A 21,522-nucleotide genomic window follows, 5' to 3' on the forward strand; every position below is an offset into this window, starting at 1 on the left:
TTCGCTGGAGAAATGTCTATTCAAATCCCTTACTCATTTTTTAATTGGGTTGTTTGCCTTTTATTAAGTTGTAAGAATTTTTACAGATTCTGGATATAAGTCCCTTATCAGATATGTGATTTGCAAGTATTTCCCCCCATTCTGCGGATTGTCTATTCATTTTTTTTTTTAAGAAGATTTTATTTATTTGACAGAGAGAGACACAGCGAGAGAGGGAACACAAGCAGGGGGAGTGGGAGAGGGAGAAGCAGGCTTCCCGCCGAGCAAGGAGCCCGACGCAGGGTGGGGCTCAATCCCAGGACTCTGGGATCATGACACGAGCCAAAGGCAGACACTCAATGACTGAGCCACCCAGATGCCCCTATTCACTTTTTTTTTAAGACTTTATTTTTAGGGGCACCTGCGTGGCTCAGTTGGTTAAGCGACTGCCTTCGGCTCAGGTCATGATCCTGGAGTCCCGGGATCGAGTCCCGCATCGGGCTCCCTGCTCGGCAGGGAGTCTGCTTCTCCCTCTGACCCTCCTCCCTCTCATGCTCTCTGTCTCTCATTCTCTCTCTCTCAAATAAATAAATAAAATCTTTTTTTAAAAAAAAAAGACTTTATTTTTAAATAATCTCTACACCCAACGTGGGGCTTGAACTTACAACCGGGCAAGGGTGCACGCTCCTCTCAATGAGCCAGCTGGGCGCCCCCTATTCACTTTTTTAATGGTGTCTTTTGAAACACAAAAGTTTTTAATTTTCATGAAGTCCAGTTTATCTATCTCCATGCAGTAAGCTGGGGAAGTCAGAGGGCTCACCTTGTTTTTTCTCTTCTCTTATGAATTAATGTCCTGTGTTGCTTTTTTTTTTTTTTAAGATTTTATTTATTTATTTGACAGAGAGAGAGTGAGAGAGCACAACCAAGGGGAGCAGCAGAGGGAGAGGGAGAAGCAGACTCCCTGCTAGGCAGGGAGCCCGATGTGGGGCTCCATCCCAGAACCCTGGGATCATGACCTGAGCTGAAGGCAGGCACTTAACCGAGCCACCCAGGCACCCCTGTCCTGTGCTTCTTTGTTATTCAGTGTCTGAAGACTATAGTTTCCTATTTTTTTTTAAGATTTTTTTTTTTTTAATTCATCTGAGAGAGAGAGAGACAGAGAGAGCACAGGCAGGGGAAGAGGCAGAGGGAAAGGGAGAAGCAGACTCCCTGCTGAGCAGGGAGCCCAATGTGGAACTCGATCGCAGGACCTGGAGATCATGACCTGAGCTGAAGGCAGGCTTAAGCTTAACCATCTGAGCCACCCAGGAGTCCCTATAGTTTCCTATTTTTTGCTTGTTTTTCTGTGTAAAGGAAGACAATCAATCTGATCACTCTTCTCCATCAGAGCAAAAAGCAGAAATCCAAGTTTTGATATATAGTTCTCATTATTGTTCTGTTCTAAATATTTTCTAATTCATATTATTATTTATCGGTTATTTAGAATGTATTTCTTAAATTCCAAACATACAACTTTTTAGTTATTTATTTTTATCTAATTGCATTGTGATGAGAGAATATGCTGTATATGATTTCAGAGCTCTCGCAGTGGTTGAGATTTCTTTTCCTGCCCACCATTTGGACAAACTTTTTTTCCCTAAGTAAGCTCCATGCCCAGTGTGGAGCTTGAACTCACGACCCTGAGATCAGGAGTCACATGCTCTACTGACTGAGTCAACCAGGCACCCCTGGACAATTTTTGTAAATGCTCTGGATGCACCTAAAAAGAACATGTATCTAGTGGCAGTTGGGTATAGGATTCTTTATATGTCCATTGGATCAAGTTTGTTAATTGTGTTGTTTCAATATTCCGTATCCTTGGTAATTTTTTTCTGCCTATTCTATCAATTACTAAGAGAAGTATGTAATGTATCATAGTTGTGGATCCATTTATCCTTACTTTTAAGATATTTCTCTCATGTATGGCATATACTTAGAGGTTTTCTTGAAAACCTATTTTTTTGATCTTGATCTTTTTTTAAATTTTTTTAAAGATTTTATTTATTCATTTGACAGACAGAGAGATAGCGAGAGAGGGAATACAAGCAGGGGGAGTGGGAGAGGGAGAAGCAGGCTTCCCGCAGAGCAGGGAGCCCGATGCGGGGCTCGATCTCAGGACCCTGGGATCATGACCTGAGCCGAAGGCGGACGCTTAACGACTGAGCCACCCAGGTGCCCCTTGATCTTGATCGTTTAACTAAAACATTTTCTCACTTACATTTAATATAATTACTGTTTTATAAAATTCTGCTGGTACCAAGTTTCTTCGGTTCTTACAGTGTATTTCTTTTGCTCTCCTTTTACTTTGAACACTATGTCACAAGCTACTTTTATCAATTAGCTAACAACCAGTCCAAAACTTAAAATAAGCTTCAAACAATCATTTTTATTATTTCTCATGATATTATGTGTTGACTTTGTGGCCTGGGCCAGCTTAGTTGATCTCTGCAACTGCTGGGGGCGTGGCCAGGGCTGGATAGTCTAAGAAGGCCTCCTTCACACCGTTGGCAGTTGGCAGCCTGTCTGGTCTTGGGTGGGGGCAAGGCTCAGCTGGAATTACTTGTTTCTGCTCCGTGTAGTTTCTCATCCTCAACAGTCCAAGTTTCTTTACATAGTGGTTTCAGAATTCCACAGCCATAAGATAGGGCAAGCTCTGAGGCACAGTTTTTAATCCTCTGCTTTTGTTACATTTGCTATTATCTCGTTGGCCAAAACAAATCATAAGGCCCAGTCAGAAAGAAGAGGTGGAGATTCGTCTCTTGACGGGACAAGTGGCAAATTCACAATATAAAGGATGAGTGCACAGGGGCAAGAGGAATTACTGTGGTCACTTCCACAATCAATCTACCAAGCTGCCTTACCAAGAACACTGGAATTAAGTCAAAAGACAAATGACAAACCTGAAAAAAATATTTACAATGCAAACCACAAAAGATTAATTTAGCTAATACACAAGGAGCTTCTATAAATTGTTAAGCTAAAGACCAAATTGCAATGCCTAAATGGCTAAATGATATGGACAATTTCCAAAAAAGGAAATACAAATGTCTCTCGTATTTTGTATCTCCACATATTTGTGGGAAAGGAGAGGGAAATTTTTTTTTTTAAAGATTTTTTATTTTATTATTTATTTGACATAGAGAGAGAGACAGTGAGAGGGGGAACGCAAGCAGGGGGAGTGGGAGAGGGAGAAGCAGGCTTCCCACCAAGCAGGGAGCCCGATGTGGGGTTCGATCCCAGGACCATGGGATCATGACCTGAGCCGAAGGCAGACGCCTAACGACTGAGCCACCCAGGCGTCCCAGGAGAGGGAAATTTTTTTTTTTTAAAGATTTTATTTATTTATTTGATAGAGAGAGACATAGCGAGAGAGGGAACACAAGCAGGGGGGAGTGGGAGAGGGAGAAACAGGCTTCCCGCTGAGCAGGGAGCCCGATGCAGGGCTTGATCCCAGGACCCTGGGAAAATGACCTGAGCTGAAGGCAGACGCTTAATGACTGAGCCACCCAGGCACCCCAGGAGAGGGAAATTTTTAAGGTCATTTAGATAATCTTTAAAAAACTGATGGCAAACAAAACAAAACTGATTGCTTCTTTTTTTTTTTTTTTAACTGATTGCTTCCTAATCACATGGTGCAAAATTCTTAAAAGTACAAAAAGGAACATAGTGAAAAATTTCTTTCTTTTTCCCTACACCACATTTGTGAAGTCCTTTGATTTTACTTATTAAAGATTTTACCACACAGGAATATTTAATATTTCCAAATTTTCAAATATTTCTATCATTTCATTTATGGCTCCTGGATTTGGGATGCGTGTTACTGACTGACTGTATGATTATTTAAGAGTCAAAACATTAAAGCTTCTTCATGGTTCCTCTCACTCTCTCTTTTTTTTTTTTTAACATTTAAATCTTTGATCTTTGGGATTATCCTGACATAAGGTGTAAAGTAAGGATCTAGCACCATGTGTTGAATTATCCATCTCTCCACTACTGATTTAAAAGGTCATCTCTTTCATAAACTAAATTCCTGCATATATTAACATTTGGAAGTAGGCAGGTGAGCTGATCAGAAGGAATGACAGCAGAGCCCTGGAGGGAGGAGTGGGAGAAACATAACCAAGTTGCAGAACTCTTCTCTTCACTTAGCTGACCTCATAAGTGACTGCATGACAAATGTCATAATGTTCACCAAAGAGACCCAGTGAGGGACACTTAACTGCCAGCAACATAGAGAACCCACAATGCTTTTTAATATGAAAACTATGTATTTGGGCACAGAAATGCAATATATAACCAGAAACCACTGTTTATCAACAGTGACATTACTATCTCATCTAAGAACACAGGAGTTAAGTTATTAAGGAAGGCCAAGAGAAAACAATTCTTTCAAGTCCTACTCAATGTACTCTGTTAGGGAAGATGAAGCTTACTTGACACTGGTCACAGTTCCATCATGTCCACTTTCTTTGTAAGTTCAGCTTCAATGGTATCCTAAAGGAAGAAAGAAACACCATAAATTCTATAAACAAGGACATATTGTGCAAGACTGTTGAATCTCAGATCTGTACCTCTGAAACAAATAATGCAATATATGTTAAGAAAAAAAAAAAGAAGAAGAAGAAGAAGGTAGCAGGAGGGGAAGAATGAAGCGGGGGAAATCGGAGGGGTAGACGAACCATGAGAGACGATGGACTCTGAAAAACAAACTGAGGGTTCTAGAGGGGAGGGGGGTGGGAGGATGGGTTAGCCTGGTGATGGGTATTGAGGAGGGCACATTCTGCATGGAGCACAGGGTGTTATGCACAAACAATGAATCATGGAACACTACATCTAAAACTAATGATGTAATGTATGGGGATTAACATAAGAATTAAAAAGAAAAAGACCCCCCCCCCAAAAAAAACAAGGACATAAAACAGGTGGTCTAACTTCTAGTGTTATTTAAAGTAAGGGAAGCAAAAAAGAAAAACATTAAAACAGAATTTCAGGGATGTTTGGGTGGTGCAGTCAGTTACGCGTCTGACTCGATTTTGGCTCAGGTCATGATCTCAGGCTTGTGGGATTGAGCCCCACAAGGGGTTCCATGATCAGTGTGGAGTCTGTTTAAGACTCTCTCTCCCTCTCCCTCGGCCCCTCTCCCAACTGGTGTGCTCTCTCTCTAAAATAAATAAGTAAATCTTAAAAAAAAGAAATTAAACAAATACCATTATAAATATTAAATATGCTTTTAGATATTTCTTGCTTTTATATCTCCCCCTTCTCCACACCCCAAAAGTTTTCAGACTCCTGATTCTAATAAACATCTCCAGGGGGAAAAACCCTTTAGAGAGATGAGTCGCTGTATCAGTGTAAAGATACATGAACCTATTTTTCCGACATCTACTGTTTGAGCAAAGTACTTCTTCAACTTCTCTCACGTCACCTCTTTCCCACTCTTCTTTTTTTTTTTTTAAAGATTTTATTTATTTATTTGACAGAGAGAGACACAGCAAGAGAGGGAACACAAGCAGGGGTAGTGGGAGAGGGAGAAGCAGGCTTCCCGCTGAGCAGGGAGCCCGATGCAGGGCTCGATCCCAGGACCCTGGGATCATGACCTGAGCTGAAGGCAGACGCTTAATGACTGAGCCACCCAGGCGCCCCATCTCTTTCCCACTCTTATTGCCACTTTCTCATTACTTCTCCCCTGGTCAAAATAGGCCAATCAGTTTCTGCAATTTTCTTTCTTCCTCCTCCAATCCACCTTATACACTGATTCCAGAATAATCTTTCTTTCTTTTTTCCAGAATAATCTTTCTAAAGAACTGTCCTAATCAAAAAGCATAGCTTTGGGGTGCCTGGCTGGCTCAGTTGTTAAGTGTCTGCCTTCGGCTCAGGTCATGATCCCAGGGTCCTGGGATTGAGCCTCGCATTGGGCTCCCTGCTCAGGGGGAAGCCCGCTTCTTCCTCTCCCACTCCCCCTGCTTGTGTTCCCTCTCTCACTGTCTCTCTCTCTGTCAAACAAATAAATAAAAAATCTTAAAAAAAAAAAAAGCATAGCTTTGATCACATTTCTTTTTAGCTTAGAAAATAAAGAAACACACAGCAATGTTCAGTGGTCCCCTCTAGCCTCCAAGTTCAACCCTCTTTATATTTAAGATCCTTTATATCATAAACCAATTGATCTTCTTTAGCCCTTTGTATTGTATACTCCTAAGCATCTGGACTACATCACTTGCCAAAGCTTAGACAAATCCTCCATTTTTTTTAGCTCTTATACCTTTGTTAATTCTTTTGCCTAGAATATTTTTTGTCTCTTGACCCCCCTTTTCCAGCCAGGAAAATCTATGCAAAAATTTAAAAGAGATAAAAAATCACTATGTATTTGTTATGGTAAGAAATATATGGGGCGCCTGGGTGGCTCAGTTGTTAAGCATCTGCCTTCGGCTCAGGTCATGATCCCAGGGTCCTGGGATCGAGCCCCGCATCGGGCTCCCTGCTCCACGGGAAGCCTGCTTCTCCCTCTCCCACTCCCCCTGCTTGTGTTCCCTCTCTCGCTGTGTCTCTCTCTGTCAAATAAATAAAAAAACCTTAAAAAAATATATATATATACACATATCCAAAAAAGTATTTAAAAAATACATGGTGGAGTGCGTGGCTGGCTCAGCTGGGAGGGCATGTGACTCTTCTTGATTTCGGGGTCATGAGTTCAAGCCCCACATTGGGTGTAGAGCTGACTCAAAAAAACAAAAAAATTTTTTTTAAAAATGCATGGTAATGACACATAGCAACTTTGGGACTGTGGTTTACCTTTGAGTAGGAAGGAAAGAAGAAGGATAAAGGGAGCTTTATCAGCAGTTTTTTTCTTTCTTTTTAAAAAATCAGAAGAAAAAAAAATGGAACTACTTACTAATTCCCGCTTTGCTTCTTCAATTTTCACCTGAGCAAGGGACGGGTTCTTTTAAAGAAAAATAAAACAAGAAGAGGTTATATTGCATCACCCAGGACTCAAGGAGAAAAAGTGCAACAGTCTTTTTCAAAAGGCAAAAACCTTACAGAAGTGTATCCAGTGAACATACAATACTGAAATTTAGCAGACTTTAAATCCTTAAACATAGACCTAGTATTCTCATGATCATTTAGTACCCTTGGGGAAAGTTGGAGATGACTTTTTTTTAAATTCATAAAAATAATTACCGGCATTAAATCTAAATAGGACTCCAATTTTTTCTTCAAAGGTATAGTCTGTCGTTTTAGTTCTGCCAATTTCTGGGGGTGGAAAAAACACAGGAGTCACAGAGTGATAGAGATATTCATAATGCAACTAAACACTGTTCATTTCTGAAATAAAACATAATAAAGCATTAACATTAAGATATTTTAAATAATGTATCAAATTGTATCAATAGGTCAAATGAGGTTCAAAGATATATGAATAACAAACTTATTTCCAATGGAAATAATCCTTATAAGATGCTTACAAAAGGAAAGTTATACTCCCATTTATTTATTTTTTTTTTTAAAGATTTTCTTAAAATTTATTTATCTGAGAGAGAGAATGGGAGACAGAGAGCATGAGAGGGGGAGGATCAGAGGGAGAAGCAGACTCCCCGCTGAGCAGGCAGCCTGATGTGGGACTCGATCCCGGGACTCCAGGATCATGACCTGAGCCGAAGGCAGTCGCTTAACCAACTGAGCCACCCAGGCGCCCCTATACTCCCATTTATTAAGAATAGGATTTAAGTGGGGCGTCTGGCTGGCTCGGTCCATGCATCATGTGACTCTTAATCTCAGGGTTGTAATTCAAGTCCTACATGGGATGTAGAGATTACTCAAAAAATAAAATCTTTTTAAAAAGAGAATAGGGGCACCGGGTGGCTCAAATGGTTAAGTGTACGACTCTTAGTTTTGGCTCAGGTCATGATCTCAGGGTCCTGGGATCAAGCCCCACACCAGGCTCCACACTTAGCGCACTCTGCTTGTCCTTCTTCCTCTGCCTCCCTCTCTGTTCCTGTCCCCCGCTCATGCTCTCTCTCTTTCCTCTCTCTCCCTCAAATAAATAAATAAAATCTTTAAAAAAAGAAAGAGAAGAGAATCTTCTCTTTTAGAAGAATGCTGTCTAAGAGTACAGAATAATGTGATGAAGGGGAATCAGAATGTAAGGGAACAATTAGGATCTCAAATATGTATTGATGAATTGTCAACTTTAGATTCCAAAAATCAAAGTGTAAAAAATTTTCAGAATAAAATAATAAATAATAATAAAATAAACAAAACCCCCTCTTGCTCCCTCTTCCCACCAAAATAAATGAGACACTTATACAACCTAAAAACCTAGAATTGCATCCTATAGGAGTTTTCAGACTGCATTTTTATTGTAAGTGGAAAGAGAAGAAGAGGACCTAGATGGTTAGCACATAATCCCTCAATAAATTTATTTTATAAACAAATCAATAATATATAACCAACTCTAGCAAAGAGTTTCTAGCATATAGTAATAAATAAAGGAAACCAAACAAACGTGAGGATAGTTAAAGCTAACCAAGTAATAAAGGTATAAATACTGGTGAACATAAAGTACAGAGGTAAAGAAAAACAGGTCAATAGTGAACAAAGCTCTATACAAAGAAACAAATGAAAAAGTAGATTGTGCACTAAGATTTTAAAGAAAGCTAAATTGGGTTAAACTGAGCTCACCTCTGAAAGTGCTACTAGGGACTGATGAGACAGAGAAGCATCCATGCCTCTGGCTGAAAGTTGCTCCTATAATTCCAAAAAATAGAGTTCGGTTAAAAACAGTATTTTGAAAGTGACCACCATTTCATATTTTCATCATATAACACAGTAACGAGAAGCTATAAATCACAGATGAAAAACTATACATGCATCTAAGCACTTTTTTTTTTTTTAAGATTTTATTTATTTGACAGAGAGACACAGCGAGAGAGAGAACACAAGAAGGGGGAGTGGGAGAGGGAGAAGCAGGCTTCCCGCGGAGCAGGGAGCCCGATGCGGGGCTCGATCCCAGGGCCTGGGATCATGACCTGAGCCGAAGGCAGATGCTTAATGACTGAGCCACCCAGACGCCCCAGCATCTAAGCACTTTTATGCAGCACTTGGGTCATTTCAAACAGTCACAGATCTGCCACAAGATGGGTGCACTGCTAAGAGTCCGGGCTTCGGGGCCTGGCTGCCTGCATTGGAATCTAGATCCACTGCTAAGCAGCTACATGACTTTGGGCAAGTTACCTATCTTCTCCATAGTTCCCTTATCTGTAAAAAGGTAGGAATAATACTGTCTAGTTGTAAGGATGAAGGTCAACAAGAAATCTGAAAAGAATTAAATAGGGGCACGTGGGTGGCTCAGTTGGTTAAGCATCTGCCTTCGGCTCAGGTCACGATCCTGGAGTCCTGGGATCGAGCCCCCCCCCCCCCCCCGCCACCCCCCTCGGGCTCCCCGCTCAGCAGGGAGTCTGCTTCTCCCTCTGACCCTCCCCACCCCCATGTTCTCTCTCTCTCAAATGAATAAATAAAATCTTTAAAAAAAAAAAAAAGAACTAAATACATTCAGTCCTTCGTACAAACCTCTGCGGTTCTGATTCCAAATCTGAACTCCTCCGACTTTGCTTTCAGGAAGTCCATGTTCTGAAGACGATTGTCAACTTTGGCCCTTTCTGTAGTCAGATGCAACTCGGCCTTCTTCAGATCCCTTTAAAAAAGTAAAATTGAAAACATTTTCTTCTCCTTGGTGGAATTATTATAAAGAAGAAACTCCACTACTTTTGGGATTCAACTCTGGATTAGTCAAAAGTTGGTAATACACTTGCTGGATTTTCTACCACATATTTTATATCCCAGACTAGCTACCGTGTATTCTTCCAGGTCATCTTCCTCTCCATGTTGCCACCTGGAATTTTTCTCAAGGAATACTAAGTAATTTTAAGATAAATCTATGCCAATTATTCTTGGAGAAAGTAAACCTGCTGCTTAAAGAACTGATTTAATATATCCAAGCCTAGCGGGGCGCCTGGGTGGCTCAGTCGTTAAGCGTCTGCCTTCAGCTCAGGTCATGAGCCCAGGGTTCTGGGATCGAGCCCTGCGTCAGGCTCCCTGCTCAGCGGGAAGCCTGCTTCTCCCTCTCCCACTCCTCCTGCTTGTATTCCCTCTCTCGCTGTGTCTCTCTCTGTCAAATAAATAAATAAAATCTTTAAAATATATATATATCCAAGCCTCCATGAATTATGGAGGTCCCAAAGTCCTCTTTCCTAAATGTGACATGATAGTGCCTTGCATATACATACTCAATATTTTTTTGTTTGTTTGTTTGTTTTTTAAAGATTTTATTTATTTATTTGAGACAGAGAGAATGAGAGAGAGAGAGAGCACATGAAAGGGGGGAGGGTCAGAGGGAGAAGCAGGCTCCCTGCCGAGCAGGGAGCCCGATGTGGGACTCGATCCAGGGACTCCAGGATCATGACCTGAGCCGAAGGCAGTCGCTTAACCAACTGAGCCACCCAGGCGCCCCATATTCAATATTTGTTAAGTAAATTTACATACCATCAAATTAGTTGTGCATATCCATGTTCCTGATCTACAGCATCTAATCTCTGGGGCAATTGGGACCTAAAGAAGGTCCAGAGAATCAAGAGGAATACCAGAGCTCTAGGGAGCCTGGGTGGCTCAGTCGATTAAATGTCTGACTCTTGATTTCGGCTCGGGTCATGATCTCAGGGCCCTGAGATCTAGCCCTGCATCAGGCTCTGTGCTCAGCAGGGAGTCTGCTTGAGATTCTCTCCCTATAACCCTCCCCGCCCTCCAGCCCCCGCTTTCACGCATACATACACACACGTTCTCTCTCTCTCTCTTTCTAAAATAAATAAATAAATCTTAAAAAAAAAAGAGGGATACCAGAGCTCTAATAAGAATGGGCAACAAAATATGATGTGACTTTAAGTTGCACCATAACTTTTAAGTAAAAAAACAATTCACATAAAATTTTCAAAATTATAAAACCTAGGCTATTTGTTGGGGCACCTGGGTGTCACAGTTGGTTAAGCATCCAACTTTTCACTTCCACTCAGGTCATGATCTCAGGGTGGAGGGATTGAGCCCTGCATGAGGCTCTCTGCTCAGTGGGGTGTCTACTTAAGATTCTCTCTCCCTCTCCCTCTGTTCCACCCTCGCTCACACTCTCTCAATCTCAAATAAATAAATAAATCTTAAAGAAAAAAACCCCTAGGCTATTTGTAAAAGAAGAAAAAAAAGGTAAAAATTATATGAAGTAAAAGGTGAAAGTCTGTACCCAACCAACCCCTATCTACATCCAAGTCATGTTTTACTTAGAAAACCATTTATGGACCCCAGTTCCTAATGTGTTGTTTTAAATCATACCTACTGTCAAAACTAAATCTGACGATGTTCTGTCTTTATAATAAACATTGTCACCACTTCCAACTCGGGTACTTACTCTCGTAGACATTTTTCTAACACTAAAGTTGCAGTTAGGTTTTTTTCAAGTTTTGCCAATTCAAGCTTGATTTCTTCATTTTTGGATTTGGTACGGAAAAGATCAGAGGTCAAATCATTCACTGCAGGGATAAAACTAAAAAAAGAATCTGGTCATATAAATGGACATTAAGGACAATAATGACAGTTATTCCTCATTTCTAACAATGACTACATCTCTATGTGGGTTTTTCTATCATCACGCTGTTTCATACCTCCATGCATTTTTTTCTCTATGCATTTTTTTATATGCTGTTCCCATTGCCTGAATAGCCCTTCTTCAGGCAAATTTCCTTTTGTCTTTCAAAACTCAAATAAGATTTATTCCCATTCTGGAACTCACTACTCCTTTCTTTGTGCTACTTAGCCACAGCTGGTACATTCTTTGATTGCTACAGATGCCAAACTACGCTATAGTTTTACATACCCATCTCCCTTATATGACCATGAGCAGAGACTGTCCTTGCTGACAGCTATTATCCTATTCATCTGTGCTTCCCCAGTGCCTGCGTGTGTGTGTGTATGTGTGTGTTTACACACCTATTTATATCTGTCCATCTATCTATTTGTATATATATGTATGTATGTGTACGTGTATGTATATAGCTATGGTTATAGGCCTAGCGTATTAACCGGCATTTGGTGTCTGCTGAGTTGCTTCAAGTTTAGATTTCTGCTGCAATATAGCCTTATGTTCTTATACCTAAAACACTACTCTCTGAGCATACATATTAATCCCAAGTCCTTATATGGGCAATTAAGTAGAATAGCTATACAGTTCTCTAATTATAAGTTACAGTGGTAGTCCTAGCTAAGACATGGCCACCAGTGGTAATCATATGGACTTTGGTGTCAGACTGGGTTGGAATCCCAATTCTGCCACTTACCAGCTTGGAGAAGTTATTTAACACACCTCCACTGAGCTTCAGTTTCCTCTTAGGGTTGTTGGAAAGAATAATATTATTATATAGGTGGGATGCCTGTCACCCTACTTACTTAACCTACTGTACCCAGAAAGGGGGGACATGACAAAAATTCACTATGCTCAATCAGATATAATTTAGCCTATTGCTTGTCTTTGTTTATAGGGAGCAATGTAAGTGATACCTAATCCCTTTCCAAATATACATGAGTACCAACCTTCACAAACCTAATCCTGGAAGAAGAAAATTTAAACAACACCAAGTTTATCTGAACTAATTACACATACTCACTGGCAATGATAAGGAGGAGTTAAGTAAATTTTGCATTTATTGTTAATTTCCTATATAGAATTACCCAGAGAAACAAAAAGTCCTTACGTCAAGACATTAAAGTATATATGATTACAGAAATTAAAATTGTCATGAGAATTACCTAGCTAGTGAGGTATCCTTCGTTTCAAGGGCCATTGCACTGTCAACCAAAGCATTCAGGTACCTAGAACCAGTGCTTGACAGATTGGCAGGGGAAAAATTCACACTCTCCATGAGAAGGCTCTGAAGATGCTTGGCTGAAAAGATATAAGAGTTTTATGGTGACTAAGATGTTTACTTTATTTTAATTTTTAATAGCTTTATTGAAATCTTATTACAATCCACCCACCTAAAGTATACAATTTGATGGTTTTTAGTATATTCACAGAGTTGTGCACCCACCAATACGATCAATTTTAGAACACTTTCATCACCCCCCCAAAAACCCCATATTTCTTAGTCATCATATTCCAATTCCCCAACCCATGAAGCCCTAGCAACCATTAACCTACAATCTGTCTTTACTCATTTCATATTTGGATATATATCCAGGAGTAGAACTGCTAGTCATATGGTAACTATGTTTAACCATTTGAGGAATTACCAGACTGTTTTCCAAAGCAACCATATGATTTTAAAATCCCACCAGAAATGTACAAGGAGGGGCGCCTGGGTGGCTCAGTCGTTAAGCGTCTGCCTTCGGCTCAGGTCATGGTCCCAGGGTCCTGGGATCGAGCCCTGCGTCAGGCTCCCTACTCAACGGGAAGCCTGATTCTCCCTCTCCCACTCCTCCTGCTTGTGTTCCCTCTCTCTCTGTGTCTTTATCTGTCAAATAAATAAATAAAATCTTAAAAAAAAAAAAGAAATGTACAAGGATTTCAATTTCCCCTTATCTTCACCAACAGTTATTATGATCATTATTATTTTTGCATAGTGGTCACTCACAGAACTTAGCAATGATCAATAAAATGATAATCCAAGATCTGAATATTTTTCTTTTTGATTGTAGCCCTCCTTGTAGGTGTGAAGTGGAATTGTGGTTTTCATTTGCATTTCCCTGATGTCTAATAATGGTGGCTTAATGGCCATTTTTATATCTGCTTGGGAGAAATGTATATTCACACTCCTTACCCATTTTATTTTATTTTATTTCATTTTAAAGATTTTATTTATTTGACAGAGAGAGACACAGCGAGAAAGGGAACACAAGCAGGGGGAGTGGGAGAGGAAGAAGCAAACTTCCTGCAGAACGGGGAGCCTGATGCGGGGCTTGATCCCAGGACCCTGGGATCATGACCTGAGCCGAAGGTGGACGCTTAACGACAGAGCCACCCAGGCGCCCCTCCTTACCCATTTTAAATTGGGTTATTTATCTTTTTATTATTGAGTTGTAAGAGTTCTTTATATGTTATCGATATAAGTCCTTTATCAGATATGATTTGCAAATGTTTGTCTTTGCATTTACTTGATGGTATTCTTTGAGAACAAAAGTTTTTAATTTTGATGACGTCCAATTTATTTAATTTTTCTTTTGTTGATTGTGTTTAGGGGAATCATCACTAAGAAACCATTGCCAAATTCAAGATCTTGAAGACATACACTGATGTTGTCTTCTGAGTTTTAGGTTCAGCTCTTACGTTTAGGTTTTTAATTCATTTTGAATTAATTCTTGCATATGGTATGAAGCAGGGTCCAACTTCATTCTTGTACATGTGGATATCCAGTTACCCCAGCACTAGTCATTGAAAAGGCTATTTTTTCCTCCACTGAATTGTCTTGTTACCCTTGTCAAAAATCAGTAGACCAGGAGTTAAGACTTCTAGCCTAACAGTGCAAGGAGATCTGCATACCAGCCCCCTCAGTGAAACAGGCAAACATTGTAAAAAACAAAACAAGAAACCCAACCATGTAAAAACAACAACGAAAACCAGAACCAAAACACAGTGATTTAAAGCCTCTGAAAATGGTCCTAAGGACAAACAGCAAATAAAGAAACATCTATTCTAGAAAATCTATGAAAATTCAGTGAAGAAGGTGAAAGTTTGTGGTATTTAAACCAAGACCACCCTCTCCTTCTCCCTCCCAGTTCAGTGAGGTGGAGACTCCAGTCCAGACTGTTGTAGTTAAGAACACAGGGATCTCCATGCCCCCTGCTCCCAGCCAGAGGGCTTTCTGTCCAGGAGGAATTGGACTTCAATGTTTCTCATCCTGCCACCAGCTCTCTGTTGCTGAGACTAAGCCCTAGGTGGATGTGGCTGAGAGGTGTGGGCTCTCTTCCTCCACCCAGCCACTGTTTTTGGAATGGAAGCTCTACCTTGCATGAGCTTCTACCCTACCCCAAGGGCCCTTGTACCAGGCCATGAGGTAGTGATTCCATACCAGGAAAGGCAAGCCAAGAGGACCTAAGGCTGCTGAACTCCCCTGTCCACCAAGCACTCAGCATCTACACTGGCAGTGCCACTCAAAGAAAAGTTTGCTATTGTCTCTACCTCCAACTCCAGACCCCTGGTTCAGAGATTTGGGGCAGAGGAAGAAGCAAGCCATAGAAAAGATAATTCCCAGTATCTTCCCAAAGGAGCTGAATTCATTTGCAACAGAGCCTGGAGAAGTCCAAGCCTAGAGAGACTCTCAAGAACTGTGGAAGTTATAGTAAAAAGCAATTGGGAGTAGAGTCAAGACATGCGTTAAACTGTAGGCTAGTTAGTTTGCATGGGAGGAGCAGAAAATAAGACATGTAAGAGGAGTCATCCTTAGGTCACAACAAATATCAAACATTGCCCTCCGAAACTATACCTTTAAGGGTGCCAGAATTTGATTGGATTAGCTTGCAGCTTATGTCCCACGGTATTGTTGGAAACAATAATCAGCCGTCAATTAGCAGAATTGCACAGTTGGATGTGGTCCATGAAAGAGAGTCCTACCAAAACCCCTGATATCCCACAGTGACTGTGGGGATACTTAAGTACGTGCCTCCCTGAGGAGCAACATCACAGACTTAACACCATCAGGGGCAAATAGGCTTCATTAAAAACAATCAGTCGGAGGGCGCCTGGGTGGTTCAGTTGGTTAAGCGGCTGCCTTGGGCTCGGGTCATGATCCCAGGGTCCTGGGATCAAGCTCAGCATCGTCGGATTCCCTGCTCAGCGGGGAGCCTGCTTCTTCCTCTCCCTCTGCCTGCCTCTCTGCCTACTTGTGCTCTCTCTCTCTCTGTCAAATAAATAAAATCTTTAAAAAAAAAAGTCAGTCATTAAATAAATAAGAAAACAACAATGACAACAAGTTTTGGGGGGCTGGGGTGTTGGGAGACTTATACTCCGAGTTGCTACAATACAGTATCTAAAATGTCCTGTTTCCACAAAAAATACATAGGAATGCAAAACAAGAAAGCATGACCCACGGTAAAAAGCAAGCAACAGAAACTGCCTGTCAGAATGACCAGATGTTGGATTTATCAGAAAAGACTTCAAAACAGCCAAGCGAACAAGTTCACAGTACCAAAGGAAACCATGATGAAAGAAGTAACAAAAGGTATAGGACAATGTTACATCAAATAGAGAATATCAAAAGAAATAGAAATTGCTAAAAAAAAAAATTAAATGAAAATTCTAGAGTTGAAGAGTACAATAACTAAAATGAGAAGTTGACTAAAGAAAATGAACAGAGGCACCTGGGTGGCTCAGTTGTTAAGTGTCTGCCTACGGCTCAGGTCATGATCCCAGGGTCCTGGGATCGAGCCCCACATCGGGCTCCTTGCTTGGCGGGAAGCCTGCTTCTCCCTCTTCCACTCCCCCTGCTTGTGTTCCTGCTCTCCCTATCTCTCTCGTTGTCAAATAAATAAATAAAATTTTTTTTTAAAGATTTTATTTATTTATTTGAGAGAGAGAGAATGAGGACACAGAGCGTGAGAGGGAGGAGGGTCAGAGGGAGAAGCAGACTCCCTGCCGAGCAGGGAGCCCGATGCGGGACTCGATCCAGGGACTCCAGGATCATGACCTGAGCCGAAGGCAGTCGCTTAACCAACTGAGCCACCCAGGCGCCCTAAATAAAATCTTTTTTAAAAAATGAACAATAGATTTGAAGTAGCAGAATAAATAATAAGTGAACTTGAAATTAAAGCAACAGAGATTATGGAAGCTGAAGAACAAAGAGGAAAAAAGTAAAAAAAAAAAAAAGAGAGAGAGCCTCAGAAAAATGAGAAACACCATTAGGCACACCAGCGTATGCACAATGGGAGTCCAGAAGAAGCAGAAAGAAACAGTCAGAAATAATGAAATAATGCCTGAGAACTTACCATATTTATTGAAAAACAGTAATTTACACATCCAAGGAATAACTCAACAAAAAACTCAATAACTCAACATACCCAAGCAGAATAAATGCAAAGAGATCCACGAACACACATATCAAAGTAAAAATGTTGAAAAAAAAGATAGGGAGACAATCTTGAGAACAGCAAAAGAAAAAGGATTTGTTATTTACAAGAAAACCCCAATAAGATTAATAGTTGACTTCTCGGCAGAAACAATGGAGGCCAGAAAGCAATGGGTTAACATATTCAAAGTGTTCAAGAGAAAAACTATCAATGAAGAATTCTACATTTAGCAAAACTATCTTTCAAAAATGAATGCAAAATAAAGACTCCCAGATAGACAAAAACAGAGAATTTAACAGTCCTGACTTAGAAAAAATTCTAAAGGAAGTTCTGTGGGCTAAAAGCAAGTGACCCCAAACAATAATTTGAATGCACACACAAAAAAACAATGAGTATCAGAAAAGGTAGCTATAGAATTATAAAGAGCATACGTGCATATTTTTTCTCCTGATTTAAAAAGCAATTGCATAAAATAATATAATATTATCTACATATCATAGAAATATAATATATATGCTGAAAGCAGTGAACCAAAACAAAAAGTCAATTTTGCTGTATGTTAATTTTTAAAAGAAAATTGGAAAAAGCCCATATATAGTAGAATTACAATATAAACTGTACTACATTCAAAACATTGCATGTAACACACGCCACACACATAATTAAATACAGGGCAATTGTAAGTTTCACTTTCTTCCTCTTTTGTATATTCCAACCCATAGAAAGTTTCTGTCAATTCTTTCGTGTGTAGTTTGTATTATAAAAACAACAGGTATCTTGAATGCACTTTTTCAAGACACATATGCACAGCAGAAAATTCTAATGCAATCCCATGAATACATAGTGATAACGTGATTTGTTCAAGTCTTGCAGTTCATGGCTGCCACCTCAGATGCCCTGATGGCTCGTTAAACTAAAGCATGGAGACGGGAAACAGACCAGAAAGATATGTAAGTGAAAAACCAAAGGCTTTTATGTCAGGCTAAGTTTAGACACGTTTTAGGGATTACTATATGGTATCAGAATACCAATAAAATTTACATTATAATGAAATTTATGGCTTATTAAGTTGCTATAATAACGGAGTGGGAGGCAAATCTGGGTGAAATAAGAAGCAAAACTAACAAGCAGTCTACACTAAATTAATTTTGTATTCTTTGGTGTTATAAAATGTAGTTACCTCAAGTTAATAGCTCATTCAAAATTCTGTAATTAATCTCACCTTCTGATTCATATTCACTTGCTTTCTGTTTCAAGTCCTCTATTACCAAGTAGACATCCCTGTCCCGAACCCTGTTGCGTTCTGAAAGGTGATGTAAAATCTCCGTGGTCCGAGCATTCACCTCATATTGCGGAATGGGGTGATCTCCAAATATTTTTTTCAACCACGCAGCAACCTAACCATTAAAAGAAAAGCAAGTATTATAAGCCTTGTTTATTGTAATAGCATGAAGCAAATATGAGAAAGAACTGATCAGAAGCAAACAAAATGTTCTCTAGAAATATTCTGGCAACCTACTTACTTCACATTATAATTTGTCTTTACGGAGATAGATACCCGATGTCAGGAAACAAGTGAGCAAGCCCAATGAACAAAATCAGAAGACAATCTACCCTTCCCTAAAGCCACAAAGCGGTATAGGCTAATAATTTGCTCGAATGATTTTAAGCTCAGTATGAAGGTGCCAAAGCATATTTATACGTGCAAAGTCTGAAAAAAGAGTTGCCCTCAACACACCAAAAGCCCCGCTGTACCCAGAGGCACCTAGAGTAGGGATGCAGGATGAGGAAGGTCAGGTGTGAAAATCCTACTAGGAAGTAGCAGTGAACGGTGAGGCTTGGCTGGAAAGTGGCTTTGGATTCGGAAGTCCCACTCCAGTCGGCTGAGAGGTCTCTCGTACCAAGAGGCTCCTCAACCGCTCTCCAAGCCTGAGTCCAAGCAACGAGGGCCCCGGGAAGGAAGGGAAACACCCTTTCCCGGGGTCTAAGCAGAGTGGGGCTCGCAGGTCGTGAAGGCGGGACCAAAGATGGACCCGCAGAGAAGGAGTAGGAAAAAAGTAAACATGGTGTGCCCAGACGATCCGCGGACGGGGGGAGTTTGTCAAAGATGCCGTCTCCAGGAGGCCACAAATCCCAGATCCCGCCCCATCACCTGCGCCTCTTTCTCTTCCTGTGCTTCCATAGCCGCCGCTCCCGCCACTTCTCGAGAAGTTCCTCGCGGGAGAAGTTCACAGCTAGCTCTGAAGGCCCCGCCTACACACCGTTGGTTCCGCCCCCTTCTGGGCCCGGGATTTCTGGGAGTTGTAGTTTTTACTAGGATAGGGGGCCTCCGAGTCCTTGGGCAAGGCTGGTCCAAAACTCCAGCACCACGGGCTTGCCGCCTCGGGGCTCTCTCTGCTCTCGGTGGTATCATTTCCTAGAGGAGAAGAACAGCCGTCTAGAACCAGGCTGTTTTTTTCTTTCTTATATTTTTATTTTTGACTTGAATCACTTGTCTTAAAAAATACCTGAAACTTGTTTTTTGGATAGCAGATATTTGTTTCTTCCACAAGGAGTGCATTGACTTAAAATTTTTATTTTTACCCTAGCAATATGAGCTGCAGCAGTCTTATCCTTTAGTTTCCACTATCAAAGAGCTACATGTGCTGGAGACTGTTTTATTTATTTTATTATTTTTATTTATTTATTTATTTATTTTTTCTGGAGACTGTTTTAAAATAGTTGACAGTTGGGGCGCCTGGCTAGCTCAAACAGAAGAGTGGGACTTTTGATCTGGGTTGTGAGTTCAAGTCCCTCTTGGGGTGTAGAGATTACTTAAATAAATAAAACTTAAAGGGAAAAAAAAACAGGGGCGCCTGGGTGGCTCAGTCGTTAAGGGTCCGCCTTCGGCTCAGGTCATGATCCCAGGGTCCTGGGATCGAGCCCCGTATCAGGCTCCCCGCTCTGCAGGAAGCCTGCTTCTCCCTCTCCCACTCCCCCTGCTTGTGTTCCCTCTCTCGCTGTGTCTCTCTCTGTCAAATAAATAAATAAAATCTTTTAAAAAGAAAGAAAGAAAAAACAGTTGACAGCATCCAACTGCTGGCCCTGTCACTGCCACTCAGCCATTCTTCGTTCATTTCTTGCCTTCCCTAAAGTTCTCCCTCCATCACTGTATTTAACACTAGGAGAGGTTCTCTTTAGCTGTCTACACAGACAGCAATGTGTAGTTTTCTATGTTTTCCTATTTTAGTTTCATTCTTACAGTACCCTGTAAAAATAGATGACCATATTATTCTATGTATTTTCACATTAAAAACCACACACACACACAGAGTAAGTGACTTGACCAAGATTAGGTAGTAGAGCTAGAGTCTGACCATAATGTTCTGGCTCTGACTGTTTTATATTTGAAAGCTAGTTAGACCACACTGCTGACTGCAGCCTCCTGTGGTATACCGTGAAACATCAGGAAACGTAGACCATGTACTCAATAGTCTGATATATGTGGTTTAATATCAAACTGGGCATTACTCTTAGCACTAAATCTTTCTTCTAAGTCATATGCATATTTAAAATGATGAAATTTTTTTTTTCCAAAAGAATTTTACTAACTGGCCAATACCATATTGTATGGCTTGCTTATTATTTTTGTTTTAGTCAAATGTGTCTCGGCTCAGTAACAAATTTCAAGTAAGTTGGTACAGCCCCTGAGTATGGGGGAAAAGTTATCTTTATGCCCTTTGTCCACTTTCATCACTACAAATTTCACAAAATACCCCTCCAACCTTTCCGTTTTTACAAACCATTTTTTTTTTCCCTGTTAGCCTGTATTTACCCATAAGGAGAAGGATGCTCACCTTGAAAATGGAATAGCATATTAGAGAAGGGATTGCTGACAATACATTTGCAAGCTATATTTTAGGACATGACCCTTTTAATCCAGATATTCATATGCTCCACCCAAATTAAGGTTTTGGGTATAAATCAGATAAGACACCCAATATCCCCCCCCAACAATCTGTGCATATCATAAAAATCTCAGTATCGCAAAAATTCTGTGTGTGTATGGGTGAGGGAGTTCTGCCCCAATGTTAATGTGTTGGTATAGGAAGGTGTTTTTTCTTTATCCTTTCCATTTTATTTTATTATTTTTTGAAGATTTTATTTATTGGCAGAGAAAGAGAGAGAGCGTGCGCAAGAGAGCACAAGCAGGGGGAGCAGCAGCGTGAAAGGGAAAAGCAGGCTCCATGACCTCAGCGGAAGGCAAATGCTTAACCAACCAGCTGAGCCACCTAGGCATTTCTATCATTTCCATTTTATTCCAAATTCATTTTTTTAAAGATTTTATTTATTTGAGAGAGACAGGGTGAGAGAGAGAGAGAGAGATCATAAGCAGACCAGCAGGGGAATAGGGTAGAGGGAGAAGCAGACTCC

The 21,522-nt window shown here is 40.6% G+C and overlaps 1 protein-coding gene across 6 annotated transcripts in view; it reads right to left on the reverse strand.

Moving 5' to 3' along the window:
- Positions 1-19,398, reverse strand: part of HAUS1 (HAUS augmin like complex subunit 1) — a 31,158-nt gene extending 11,760 nt beyond the window's left edge. For 2 of the 6 annotated variants that reach the window (XM_064577655.1, XM_045886784.3), the window contains exons 1-9: positions 19,262-19,398; positions 18,332-18,506; positions 12,859-12,994; positions 11,465-11,599; positions 9,583-9,706; positions 8,695-8,760; positions 7,195-7,266; positions 6,908-6,955; positions 4,452-4,512 (exon numbers count right to left, since the gene is read on the reverse strand). In XM_064577655.1, coding sequence (XP_064433725.1) covers positions 4,462-4,512; positions 6,908-6,955; positions 7,195-7,266; positions 8,695-8,760; positions 9,583-9,706; positions 11,465-11,599; positions 12,859-12,994; positions 18,332-18,506; positions 19,262-19,291 — 837 coding nt within the window. In that variant the 5' untranslated portion in view covers positions 19,292-19,398 and the 3' untranslated portion in view covers positions 4,452-4,461. Of the gene's footprint in view, positions 1-526; positions 2,919-4,266; positions 4,513-6,907; positions 6,956-7,194; positions 7,267-8,694; positions 8,761-9,582; positions 9,707-11,464; positions 11,600-12,858; positions 12,995-18,331; positions 18,507-19,261 lie in introns of those variants that run through there. The other 4 variants (XM_054510313.2, XM_054510314.2, XM_045886783.3 and 1 more) reach the window with 4 other exon arrangements.
- Between the last annotated feature and the right edge of the window lie 2,124 nt (positions 19,399-21,522).

Source organism: Mirounga angustirostris, unplaced genomic scaffold (genome assembly GCF_029215605.1).
Source record: "Mirounga angustirostris isolate CCGP_5_RB_7025 unplaced genomic scaffold, mMirAng1.0.hap1 SCAF_14, whole genome shotgun sequence".
Taxonomy (NCBI): domain Eukaryota; kingdom Metazoa; phylum Chordata; class Mammalia; order Carnivora; family Phocidae; genus Mirounga; species Mirounga angustirostris.